This window comes from Nanorana parkeri, unplaced genomic scaffold, assembly GCF_000935625.1.
Source record: "Nanorana parkeri isolate BGI_ZX_2015 unplaced genomic scaffold, ASM93562v1 scaffold3267, whole genome shotgun sequence".
In the NCBI taxonomy this organism is placed as follows: Eukaryota; Metazoa; Chordata; class Amphibia; order Anura; family Dicroglossidae; genus Nanorana; species Nanorana parkeri.
Genome location: NW_017309535.1, coordinates 29898 through 43814, shown reverse-complemented (window position 1 = coordinate 43814; position 13917 = coordinate 29898). Strand labels below are relative to the sequence as shown.

General features: G+C 41.0%; 1 protein-coding gene across 1 annotated transcript in view; it reads right to left on the bottom strand.

Moving 5' to 3' along the window:
• Nucleotides 1-13917, bottom strand: part of LOC108802985 (pituitary adenylate cyclase-activating polypeptide type I receptor-like) — a 39303-nt gene that overhangs the window by 15635 nt on the left and 9751 nt on the right. The window contains exons 3-5 of the mRNA XM_018574833.1: nucleotides 12351-12458; nucleotides 9737-9837; nucleotides 1251-1348 (exon numbers count right to left, since the gene is read on the bottom strand). Coding sequence (XP_018430335.1) covers nucleotides 1251-1348; nucleotides 9737-9837; nucleotides 12351-12458 — 307 coding nt within the window. The remainder of the gene's footprint in view (nucleotides 1-1250; nucleotides 1349-9736; nucleotides 9838-12350; nucleotides 12459-13917) is intronic.

The window sequence follows — 13917 nt, the reverse complement described above, 5'->3', positions numbered from 1 at the left end:
AAGAGAAGTTCAGGGAGGAAAGGTTGCTTAGTGGACTGAAGGTCCACTTTAGGTAAATTTTCTGCAAATATAGAGAAAAACTTGATGCTCTTGTCAGAAATCTTGTGCCCTCTTAACTTCCTATGGACTCAACGGAAATCTCGAACAATGTTTTCAGCTTTTAGCTATATTATATGAACAACAACGCAATGTCCCTCTATGTAATTCAGAGGAGAAGGTGTTAGTAGCCAAAATCAAGAGAGAAGCCTAGCATGACAGCACTGCCCCTCCATAGACACAGTACATTGTAGTGAATGAGCATTGTCACCCTATGATAAGAAATGTTTTATTATCAGAATCACCTGGTGAAAAAAAAAAAAAAAAAGCCAGGAGAAAGAAAACTAATACAGCCACCACATCTAAGAACTGCTAAGCTGCAATATATTCCATGTGGTTTGGCATTTCGATATACTGTAAAATATATGTCATGGAACAATAAAAACAGAAACATATTTAGTACATCTCTGGAATGCATGCACATTTCCCCTTATTTTATCCCTTTAAACACCAGTTTAAAATAACTGCTGATGTGCCAGAAATAATGTGTGCTCCTACCATCCTCTTTGACATGACAAGCTGGTGTATTTTTGGCTCTAAATTCCAAAGCACATAGTGTCAGCCCTACCTACTTCTTTTCTTATGGATTGCAAGGAACATCTCGCAAGTAGGAGGACTTAGGGTAAGAGAAGTTCATTGTTAGGGTTTATATACACTTTAAGCTGCCTGGGAGACGGATGAATTCTTATCGGCCTTCTACAAGTCGTCCATGGGTGAAGAAGCTGCCAAGGGATGTAAACATTGCCATAGACCTCGGCAATCTAGGTAATTATGGAGCTTTGACTGGGAAGCTACATGTGTATAGTGTAATGGTCTTGCAGCTAATGTGTAGCTCCTCCGGTCCAGACCCACTCCCAAATACTATGTCTTTGCCCATCCCTTCACTATGTTATGCTAAAGCATGGCACAGCTTACAAAGAGTAGAATAAGGAGGGCTCCAGTTGCATCATGGAAGCATTTTCTTTGTCTTTGGTTCTGACCAGCTCAACTTTTTCTCATGTGCTTGCCAATTAGATTAATGGAGATTTCATAAACAGCTTTTTTAAAGTGTTTGTTTTTCAAAATTGCACAATATATCAAGTTTAGATGTGAACAGTACTCAGTAGAATTCTGTTTAACCTGCAGGAAGATAGAAATCAGTAAGATACACTCACCTAAAGAGGGAGAAGATGCTGATAGCACTCACCAGCGCCAGCAGGGAAGCAGCATAGCCACATGTGTACAGGATCTTCACTGTGTAGAAATGTCCTCTCTGAAATATAAAGACATGGAAACCCATTGACCATATACATAGATGATGAGCTTGATAATTAACTTGGTACATTCCAGTATTTGTTTGCTTTTTCTAACCATCAAAATTAATTTAGCCCCATTTTAGGTAAGAGTCTCCACAGGATACTTGTAAAATTGTTCTTGCACAGGCAGACCCGGGTGGTAGTGTTCTCCTTGCTATTTTCCTACTTTACCACCCCCTGCGGAACGCCCATTCACTGACAGCACCCCCTCCTCGGAATGACCATTCACAGGCAGCACCCAACCTGCACCCCCTTACCTCTGGTGGCGAATAGTTTTGGAACAGCCCTGCCCTAGAGCCCTGCAAGCTCATGCAGTCTTACTAACTAATTTATTCACAAGATGGATGATTAAAGCCCAACTCCAATTCCATCCTTTTATAGTTGGACAGAGTAAGGAAGGTGTAGAACACATGTCAGATTTGTATTGCTGCCTTTGTCCCCATAGGGGACATTTTTCTTGCTTCCCGTTCATTTAAGGTTCATCAGCCAGAACTGTACGTGATGGATAATTTCCCACCTCTAATATTCTCTAAATGACATTACATTTTCAGGCAATTAAAAGAGGGCAAGAAAACTGGCATGGTATCCACAGAGACAGCAATAGACTTCCATTAACAAAGTATTATCACGTGAAAACAGCTTTGAGTAAATGAAAATGGATGGGACGTAATTCCTAGTGGCATTTCATTTTATTGGATTAGGAGACAGTGACTAAAATGTGCTATTTGTTAATGATGATTAAAGGAGGCAATTTTGTTCTCATTCTCTAAACTGTTTGCAGACTGAAGGTTTCACATTATTCTGTTTGGTTCTTGAATTCTAATTGGTCTTCCCTTGTTAAAGGAAATGTACTTATAAAATAGGTCCCATGGCTGTCACTGGCTTCCATACTTTCTGGCCAGAAACAAGCATGCAGCTCGGGGAAGTTTGAGGATCCTCTTTGACTTTCCAGACAAGGAGTTGTGCCTTGGACCTTATACAGGGCTTCCTCTCTTGTCTCCTTCTCTGAATGGAGCGAAGGGAAGATGACTATACGCCACTATGGAAGGGGGCACTAAAGCAAACTTGTCACTCTGCCCTGCACAGCAAAATACCTTATCTTTCTCTGCCGCAGTTAAATCTGTGAATGGTGGAGGGGGATCATGTCCTTCATTCACCCCTCCTGCATTCACATTAGTGCAAATCCCATTAGGCATTGCAAAACTCTGACAGCCACAGGCATGACTCTCAAAAGCAGATGCATGATGGGATTTTAGTTTCACCACAGCTGCAGAGCCAGAGTTTGCACACCCCAACTTAAAAGTACATGTCTCAAATGAAGCACATCTATACCAAGGGTAAGCAACCTCTGTACTGCAGCTGGAACTACAAATCCTGTGCGGCATTGCAAAACTCAGAGAGCCACAGATGTGACTCCGAGATGCAGAGGCATGATGGGATCTGTACTTTCAGCACAGCTAGAGTGCCATGGATAAGGTATGCCGCCGGGGCCCCACCTCTCTCTCGAGCAACTATGCCTTCCTTTCCCTGCCAAGCAAAGGATAAAACACACAAGTACATATCATTCTTGTCACCAACTATGACGGAAAAAACCCTATAAAATTCTTGTACGTATCACACAGATTGTTTAGGTCTCCTTCTTGTGAAATTGGTTCCTGTGGATATATAAGTATATATAAAATCGTAAATGGTAAGTTGCCATGGCAACGTCTGCCAGTGGCTTGCAAAATCCTATATGACATTTTCCCATGCGATCTGCATGGAGCGAGACACATGTGAGGTTCATGATATGCAGCTAATGTAATAACAGAGGCTGAGTAATGTGCATTACTTGTATTGAGAAGTAGCTCGGGTCTTGAGAGAGAGAATGATTTCCTGCTGTTGAGGTAGTAAGCATTTCCACCCCATATGTTAGAAACGAATATAAATAAAACATTTTATAGAGTCAGTGGGTGGTTAAAATGTGACCTTCTAAAGCCTGATTAAACCCATTATTTTCTAATGCATTCAGACTGACTAAAAAGTAATTTGTGTTACTCTCACACAAGGCACATTGTTTCGGAACTCCAGCAGTCCAACACTCCCTCTGCACTCACCTGAGCGTCACTGTAGATGGGAGCAGTGGGCAGGAGGAGTGTTGGACCGCTGGAGATCTGGAACCCTGTGCTTTGTGTGACAGCAATAGTATGGATCTCCAGTGCCACTATCTCCAGAATTCTTCTGTAAGCCCTGAGTGGGGGGCGGAGCCTTAACACCTTGGGCTCCTAGGAAGTAGTTGAATGATGCAGGGTGTCATGCAAACTGGAAGAGGAGTTTTTATTATTTTTTTAATTTAGGGATCCAATTGAAAATAGGTTTTACCGAGGTTCTAACCACTCCCTTCCCTACTACAAATGTGTGTTTATTATTGTCTTTGTCACTGATGGTGGGATTTAACCTAACATATTATTCTATTACCCATTTAATAGACAAGAAGTAATGCAATATCTCCCAAATTTGGCCAAAATCATAAAAATGTTGAGGTCCTAGCCCTTTCACATACTACACAAAACTATCAATATTTTGCCCAAAGTTTGGTTTTAAAGTTGAATTCCAGGAAGTGATTTCCGCTATCCATGACCTTTCAGCACTGCCTGTTGTCCATGAGCATGCAACTGGTCATGTAACAGTCCTATTGTAGTTCAGGCTTACATTACATCCTTGCTGCCTTTGGGGTCAGAGTCAGTCTCTGCTTCTGACTTCACATTTCCCAACCCATGTAATCCTTTCCCCACCCATTCACTTTGTTCCCAGCCCATTCACTCCTTTCTCTGTCTATTCACTCCTTTCCCATTCTTTCCCAGCCCATTCACTCCTTTACTTGCCCAATTGCACCTGAAGTCTCTAATGGGTAGGCTATTCTAATTAGCAACCTTCCACCGCTCCCAGCCGAAGCAAGGATTTGGGGGTACCATAGTGGCCTCACACGTAAATTAAAACCAAATTTGTTCATATAACTAGCTGCTTTCACACTGAAAAATAAATGGTGTAGAGTAGCCTTTGTCAACCTTTTTAATATAGACCAATTCTTGCAATAACCTTCAGGTCTCAGGGAATCCCTGCCAATATTTACTATAGCTTTACCTCAGGGTACATTCGTATGGTGGTCAGTGAAAACAATTATTTTTACATTGGTTGTATAAGGGAAGAATGGCTCACAATGGCTCACAGATAGCTAGAAAAGATCATTGGGGTCATTGGTTACTTATCTGAGAGTCAAAATGTTTGCATTGCCCCTAGCAACCTCTGGAGGAACCATAAGGCTGTACTGAACCCTGGTAGAGAAAGGTAGGAGGTATAGACTTGGGGAGAGAAGGGATCTCAGAGTTTGGCTTTAAAAAGTAAATGGAATCAACAGCAATAACTTTTATCACATGTAGCAGAGCAGTCAAATATGTCTCCTGCCAAATTCAGTTCCTCTACATGGAAACAAAAACTTCTACATGTGCTTCACTATTAGAGGTGGATAAACTACAGTATATATATACAACATTTATTTTCCACATGAACTGTATAACTTTTAAGAATGAAATATAGTTACATGCATCAAATTTTAAATACCAAGATCTGATGATGTGTTCCCACAGCCTACATGTAGATCCACCCTGTCGGATCCTAGCTGTCATTTTGTAGGGCTGGTTTGAATCTGAAATGTATGCATTAGCTATGGATAGAGAAATATATGATTAGAACCTCTATCTGGTTTTTCTTGCTGCCTGGGTAGAATTGCCCTCTCAAATTCTCCTAATGGGAATTGTTAACGAGACAGAAACTGATGGGCAATCCAGACCAAAAGATGAGGGCTATCTTCAAATGGGGACATCTGTTCCAGTGACTTAGAAGAGAATTCCCCTCACTTTGGAGGATTTTCCCCTCACTTCTTGATACGCCTCCAGGACAGAAATTGAAGGGAAGTTCCCTCAAAAAGACACAGACAGAAAAAAAAATAGCACGGACAAGGTTTTATTTTCAACTCTTATTTCCCATTTTGCAACTTCCAGCTTGAAAGGATGGTGGAGGTTTGTTGCAAATCAGGTTTTTCTATGGCAAAGATGTAGAGAAAGCTTCTATTCTTTTTTGAATTAGTTTATTATAAAAAGTACAAAAATTATTTTATTTTGCAAGCAATCAAAATAAATGGTGTTACTGTAGATAAAATGTGTACATTTTATTCAATCATTTTCCTATTTTCCTTTTTTGTATGCAATAGATATTAATGGTTAGGAAAACAAGAAAAAAAAATCAGGTTAGGAAAATAATAATAAAAAAAACATCAGAAAATCAGGTTAGGAAAATAAGAAAAAGATCAGAAACAAAATAGTAAGAGAAAAAGAGGAAAAGGGAGATAATTAGGGCTGATTAGGGTAAACTAAGAGTTAATAAAGATTTTAAATAGGAAAAAATTAGGAACAAATATTAAAAAAATATATTTTTTTTTAACTTGCCAGGTTGCTTTACCTGACATCATATGCGGATCAAATTCTGCAGACAAATGAAATAAAAATAACATTGTTACTGTCACAATATCCGGAAATCCGTGCCGGATTTTTGCTTTGCTCCCTGGTTCTGGGCTGACGGCCTATGGTGTCTCACAAGGCTGCCGCCAATCTGCTCTCCTCCTTCCCTATTTAGGACTTCCCCACTTGTTGCTCTTGGTGCGAGCAACAAGTCTTATGCCTTGTGCCGTACCCCTTGTGGCTCTAACTATCCCTGGGATCTTATTCCCTGCGCTTGCTATTGGATCCTTGTGCCTTTGGCTTCCCTGTACCAGCTGGTATCCCTGTTTGGCGTTATCCCCTGCTTTGCTCCTTGCGCACCTACTATAGTATTTCAGTGGTTACCATTAGTATATTGCTGTAGACCTTAATTGCTTTCACCTGTGTGCTGTGAGTCTCTCCCTATACTGCCTTCATTGCCTCACTTCTACTGTGTTTTCCCTCTCCAGCCTTTGTCTGTTTGCTTCCTCCTATTTACTTGCTTTCTTGTACTTCAATTCCGTCACTTACCTTCCAGTGTATCTTCCTATGCTTCGCTGTCACCCCTTTATTTCTGTGCTCCTCTCTTACCTTGTGGCTGTGTTGGATTCGTCCTTGTCTGCACACCCCCTGTGTGCATACATCCCTTTGTGCTTCTTTATGTACTTTTCCCTCTGTTATTCAGCTTCTTTGTATGCATGTGCAAAGCACATCTGCTTACTTTTGTAAGTTACACCTTCCTGCTCCTAGGTGTGCCTCTAAGCTACTTACCCTTCCTGAGTGTCCTTGTTTAGCTACCTTTTTCAGTATACTCTGCTGTTCTGCTGTGCGTTTTGCACCTTTTGCTTGTGACTTTCTTTCTCTCATTGTGTGCCACTGTTCCTATCTTCCTCCTCTTGGTTACAAGTTTCTTCTCTACCTGTTGTTTGTATCCAGTTCCCCAATGCTTCGACTAGTTCTTTGTGTCTGTGTGGGTGCGCTAGAGGGCCGCAACCTGGAAGGTGTCCAGCAGCCAATCATCCTCACCACTAGAGGCTCTGTCGAATACCTGGCCCTTCTTAGATTCTGCGCCTCTAGTGCGTCCTGAGAACGCACAGACCATTAGTTCCTCTCTCTCTGTGACCAACATCCCAGATAGCCCTCCTGTCTGTGACTCCTACTAACTCCTCAAACCCCGGAGCTCACATACCCTAGTGCCCCGGTCCCCAGACCGTGACAGTTACTTTGTATCGCTTTATCTCGCATCTTAATAGTGCTTATAAGCGCTGTGAATTTTTTGACTGAAGCAGCTATTAGAGCTGCTGTATTCATAGAGCAACTCCCCGCTGTCATTTTGATGGTTGGCAATTACCAGCTAGTGTGACGGGGGAGCGAAAATGAAGCAGAAGGAAGGGGTATATTACACACACCAGTACTGCATACTTTAATTAACTTTTTTTGTGTTATGTCCAGTGTCCACAACTGAATAAAAAACAGGAGAGGGTATAAGATGAGTTAGAGAAAAAAAAGGAGTAAGGAAGGGAACAGAAGAGGAGGAAGGGGAAAAAAAGTAGATGAACAGGGAGATGAAGAGAATGAAAAACAAAATGGTCAGGGGTCAATGGGTTTCAACCCTTCTCTACTCTATAAAAAAAAAAAGTTTGACATATATACATATATATGGCATCCATGATAACATAAAAGTTTTTAGTACTAATACAATAAAACCAAATTACTGATTAGAAGAAACAGCACATGTGACCTGCTTCCACAAATATGCGAAATGGCAAGAGCACATGAAGCAGAACATCAAGTGTTTGATAGGAGGGCTGTCTAGCTTCTGTCAATCTTTCTTTTATTCTTCCGTTTATGTAAAGGGATATTAAAAGACAGATCTTTTTTTAGACACTTTGCCAAATGAGTAGTTTTGTGCTAGAGATGAGAAATGACAGATATGGTGGGGGAAGAGCTAGGAGTGACATCCAGCTCATGCAACGGTAAAGCTGCTAGCCAACTAGACCTGGCTCTTTAAAAGGACCTAACCAGAGAGGAATATGGGCTTACCATTGCTATCATGCTTATTGCCTTTCTATCCTCCCGGACTGTCTATACTATTTTGCGCCTCTTACTGGGAACAAAAATGAAGGTCACGCGTTTTGACTTCACTCTGACTTTGAGGTCTGCATGCTTTTTCTGGATCGTTATTTACAGTAATGCAATGGTTTCAGTACTTTATTTAGCTAGGAAAGTCACATTTCCAAGAAGAGATCATCAATGATAGACACATTATCCCTCCAATGACAGGTTTCCTTTAACCATACCTAAAGCTTTAACAATGTAATGTAATAGGGATTCATAGCAAAATCGTTAAGGGCCCTCTGCGCTTCCCCCATTCAACAATTCTTATAGATACAGAATAGTAATAATTTTATAGCAAATCATACATATATAAATGATTACCAAACTATATATAAATTGTTTATCCAAATGTATTTGCTTGATCCTGCAATAATCACTGTGTAACCAGACAACTGTGGGTCCCCTGTGCTTCTGTGCTTTATCACAGTCACATGTTTTTCTATTTATGGCTATAGTTACTCTCTTGACCACACCAACATGTACTACACCTGCTAATCACATGCTAATTATGAAAAACAGATGTCCCTTTCTTTGCTAAATTAAACTTTTGATTAAAGATAACAGTACTAACTCTAAAGACGCCACCTTTTAATGCTACCGATACCCTCGATTACAGACTTCAGATTAGCAGGCAATGTGGACTAGGAGCCGTAGATCATGGCAGACAACACTCCCAATCTCAAAGATAGCGTGCAGCTGGGTACTACACACGTACAGCCTTTTGCACATAGGCTCTAATGGAGAAGCTGTGACACAAGCCTAGAGGAAAATTTCTTCTCCATCAGGAACTATGAAGAAAAAAGCACTTCCTGTATGTGCTGTAACACGTGGACTTCCACCGTGAAGTAGGAAGGGAGTGCTGTCTGGCCCAGCTGCAGCTTCTGGTCCAGGTCTTGAAAGTTTGACAAGTGGCAAGGATGGCACCTCACAGGACCCCTCCAGCCATTTGCTTTTGAAAGTTTTTAAAGTAGCATTTAGGGTTACAGGAGTTACTGAGCTTCTTGACTGTATTGGTCTAGATACAGCTCCTACCATAGAACTTCAATGATTACTGGAGGACCATTGCCGCTCACTACTACACCACCAATAAAAGGGTTTCACCATTCTTGACAAAAATGCAAAATCAATTTAAAAAGTAAATCTATTCAAATGTCAAATTTAAGTGATAGGGGAAGCCTGGTGAAACAAGTTAGCCTTTGGCTTCTTACATGTCTTAGATACACCAGTAAGGATTCCTGACTCTCTTCCTGTTCACCTAAGAGTTTTAGGTGTTCCTGCCCACCTTTTGCGTGGTTACTTTACCCCTCCTCCATTTTATAAAATGGATTAGAAACTCAACAGGTAGAGTTCTGTTACCAACATCCCGATATCCTGCCTATTTGTGGCTCCTACCAACTCTGTAAACACCGGAGCTCAGGTACCCTAGTGCCCCGGTTCCCCAGACCGTGACAAGTTTAAAGCCTTCATAATGGTCACAGCAGGTGGGCAGACATGTGAACTCAAGTGCAGAGATCTCACCACTAGAGACTCATAGAAATGTTAGAAACTGTCAGGTTGTCTACCATTCCAGCTTTAGATGTATTGACCCTTTGATGCCAACTGCAATAAACATAATACTGCAAATTAGCAACTCCCTGTCCCATAATTCCACTGCTATCTATTCAAAAACCCTATGAATGTAAAGCCAGTGCTATTGCTAGGCTCTTCACTCACCTTGTCATCAGTCTCAATACTGCTGTTAAAGAAGCAGGCCTTCAGGTATGAAGAAGAGTGAGGGCTCCAACCATTATTAGTGCAGTTCCTGCTGATGGCAACTGTTGATAGCAAAAGGTGGCAGAGTTAACGTGCATTTTGTTTTCCTATATAGCAGCAACATACATACAATACAAATAGGGTTTAAAGGTCCTGCTTGCTAGAGTTGACCTGAACTCAAAAAGTGAAGCTTTGAATATTTAGAAATGTTAATTGTGTAGAAGATTGTGAAAAATCAACTTTTTTGTCTTAAATTCCTCCTGGGAAATAACAGTGAATTTCCTGATATGTGAGGGAGCCTAGGCAATCTTGTATCTACAGCCTCTTTAGATGTATATCTGCATTGTGAGAGCTAAGGCACTGCTGCCCCTAACTGCTAGTCGCAGGAGATTTAGAGTAAGATTTGCAGGACCATGATGATGTCAGAGAGGACAACTAGTGAAGAGGAGAAGCTTTGTGGTAATAGGGATGAGGGGAAAGCCTGTGGGAGTGAGGAATATGGAATGTATTTCTCTCCTTTATATCTCCCATAGGCTTAACAAGTATTTATACCTAGCTATCTGGGGGAGGAGGGCATAATACATTTTTTTTTATAGCTGATTAGAGTTGAGCTTTAATAAGCAAGCATTGTGGAATGTCAGGTTTCAATATAATCTTCATGACTCATAAAACTGCATGTGTAAGGCCTTCTGGTATATAAGGCTCCACTTTATTAGATGAAGGTCAGATGGATACTGGAATACCTCCTGCTGTCACAGATTTGATCACTGCTCACGTCTTTCCAGCTGCAGTCAATACACTTACAGGGTTATTCACAAAAGGGTGAAGAGTTTGGAGAAGGAAGGAGAAGTGAACAATCTAGGACAACATAGCTGAACTGGAAAGTGAGCTGATTTGGCAAAAATTCCAAATCAGCCATTTTGGCCTAGATTGTTCACTTCTCCTCCCTTCGCCAAACTCTTCATCCTTTTGTGAATAACCCTGTAAGTGTTTTTACTTGAGCAGCCCAAAAATTGGTCAACTGGCCCAATCCCTGGTGCCTAACCTGTAGCCCTCACGGTGCCTACAGACGCCAGTCTGTTTTTCTTAGTTAGGCCAAGGTGGGATAAATATTCTTGAGACTCTCTTCAAGTTGCTAAATGGTTTGGATTATTTGTTTCACGCGACTTGTTTCACTTTCTTTTCTGTACTGTCCATCCCTTTTCTCTTTTTTTAAAATTATTTTTATATGAAAGCTTTCGTTATGGCACAAGTAATATTTAAGGGGGCTGTAAGCGTCACAAAAAAGGAAGCATTGATCCAGCAGCCTCATGTAATGCGTCTTCAGTCTATGACTGTCTCCTGAAGCATGTCCCCATTCTCCCACCACTCCTGTAACATGTTCACAATCTCTAACCAACTTGTTTAGCAAGTATGCAGTCTATAATAATTTGCTGTTGCATGTCTGCAGTCACTAACAGCTTTCTGTTGGTTTCTAATCACTGAATATTATGTGCGGCCTTAAGGTGATGTCAGGTTCTGCATTTGAGCCCCCCTATATCAAGAGCCCCCCTCCTCTGCTCTATATAGCCAAACACCCCAAGAAATTTCATACTGAACAAGGTCCGTACGTGGTTAATTCTTTGTGATTTGACGTGAGGCTGGTTTCCCCACTAATTCAGCTTTTTCTGGTTGGCACATTTTGCTAATCAACAGCTTGTGTACGCACACTTGTACTGGTAGACCTAATAATGACAGACAGATCTGTCAGTTATCATATACTGTACATCTGGTATATTATGTTACTTCAGCATTTATTCATTGGGATTTATTTAGCTCATCTCAAAATTTCAGTTTTGATATTTAAGCTTGTCGTTGTATATTAAAACTTTGGTCCTCAAAGTGAACCCTTCACAGCTTTGGTACAAGGTACCCCCAAGACTTCGAGTGACAATAATATATGCACAGAGAACCTGCCCTGTTTGCATTGTCTCCATTGCCATGACCCTATCAGATATCAACTACCTACAACTAAATCTTCCTTAGTGAAGTGACAAAAATAGGTATCGGTGGAGTACTGGACTACACGGATATATATGACCTAATAAGGTCCTTGGTCTTCCAAGGCTCTCTCTATTAACCGGATGCCCAAGATAATCCAAAGAAAAAAGTGCAAATGAGTGCGAGCACCAGAAACGTATGAAAGGTCCAGTAAACCTTTAATGATCATAGTGCAAAGTTCATAAAAAAGACAGCAATGCATTTCAGGGAATCAACAGAACACCTTTCATCAGGGCTGCATAGTGTAGCACTGATTTATTGTCATCTGAATAGCTGTAATAGCAGTGGTGGAGATACAGATCGATGGAAATTTGTTCCTGACAGTGCCTTAAACAAAGGTTAAGTATAATGACAGGCCAGGTAATTTATTGTTTAGGACACAATAAGGAACTCATTTTCACCAATCTGTACTTTCACCTCTGCTTTTAGTGGGGATCCAGATGACAACATATCAGTGCTACAGTTTGCAGCCCCGCTATAAGATTATTAGAATCACAACAGAGCTTAGAACTTAGAAGAAAAGATGGAGCATTACCTTCTGACTTAAGAAACATCTGAAGACTCTCTGGACAGTGTACAGTCACCATCTGTCCTACCGCGGCTGCATTCCAGCAGTTGACACCATCCCATTCTGTGGGGCACCCTGCAATGAAAGAGAAAATCTATAGTAAAATAGACAGGGCAATTACATATTTATTTAAAAGGTTCCTTATAGCCTCATATGTATGGTTCTAATTTATAAACATTGAAAAAAAAACAGGAATCACAAAATCAATAACCAATTACCCCCCTATCCCATGTATTTTAACAGTAAATCATCGGGTCTTTGGTCACTAGTTAATGTGCTACTAACCCAAGAGTGATTTTCTACTGAAGGTACAAGTAAAAGAAGATCTAAGCCCAACCACTAAAGTCTGACATAATCTTTAACATTTTAATGTCATTTTAATAGTTATTTTCAATCTATTAAAAAAAATATCCAGGATCTGCCATAAAGGTGCTTGTTCAGGCAACCTTTGTTATGGAGTAACCCCACTTTTTGCCATGGGGGGTTGTCGGTGGTGCAGGTTCCTGGAAGGGGGGGCTTTGTTGCTTGTTACCTGTGGTGGGTTTGGTGCTGGTGTACCTCTGCCTCCAGCTTTGTTCGACATCCCATCCAGCTCTCTGACATCATTGGTCCCCAAGAGCTGGGCAACCCATAATGTCAATTTTTAGCAACCTAGGACGCTCTGGCCAAAAAGGGAGTGTACCACTTGCCACCCCCACATGACCCAATAAGATGCTGCATGAGGCAACCGCCTCAGGCTGCCTCATTATAGGTAACACAATTGTGCTCCTGTATTGTGACCCTGTCACATATGTCCCTGGTTGAGACACACATTGCGGATGTACAGTTCACCGTTGTCACTATCTAAAAGCAATGATGTGCAGCCAATGCTGGAGCAAGTGCATGTAAAAAGAAAGTGTCTGAAAGAAGCTGCAGTATATCAGTACTGAGAATGAAAAAAGAATAAAGAATAGGGGAAAACGGTATGGAAAAAACATGGAAGTCTATGTCTATGATATGCAGTGTTTTAGAAAACTTATGACTTAGATCTATTTTAAAAGTGAACTCACAACTAAAATGTGATATGCTGTGTTGATTGGTATCCATACCAGGGTGCAAAGTTAAAAAAGAAAAGTTATTATATTCAGGTACCAAATCTATTCTCCTCTACAGCTTTCTGTCAACCAACCACTGAAGCTAAATTCCTTTCTGTAATTTCTGATCGACAACCAACCCAAGCACCATTACATCTGTGCTGTCCACCATGAGACAGAGTGAGGTAGAGTTCTGAATAGCCTCTCCATGCACACCCTGCTTGCCACAGTCTTCCAACATTCACCTCCCACAAGGTCTGCGCAATGGCAGAGGGACATCCATGTCAAAAGGATGAGATGTCAATGGGCCAGAAGACCCCCTCCCAAAGAATCACATAATAGAATGAACAGGCACAAATGGTGTTAAAGTACGTAATAAAGGCAGTTGCACAAACAATTATTATTATTATTTTTAAATACTGGCAGTTGAGGACAGTTTGTGGAGACTACACACACCAATA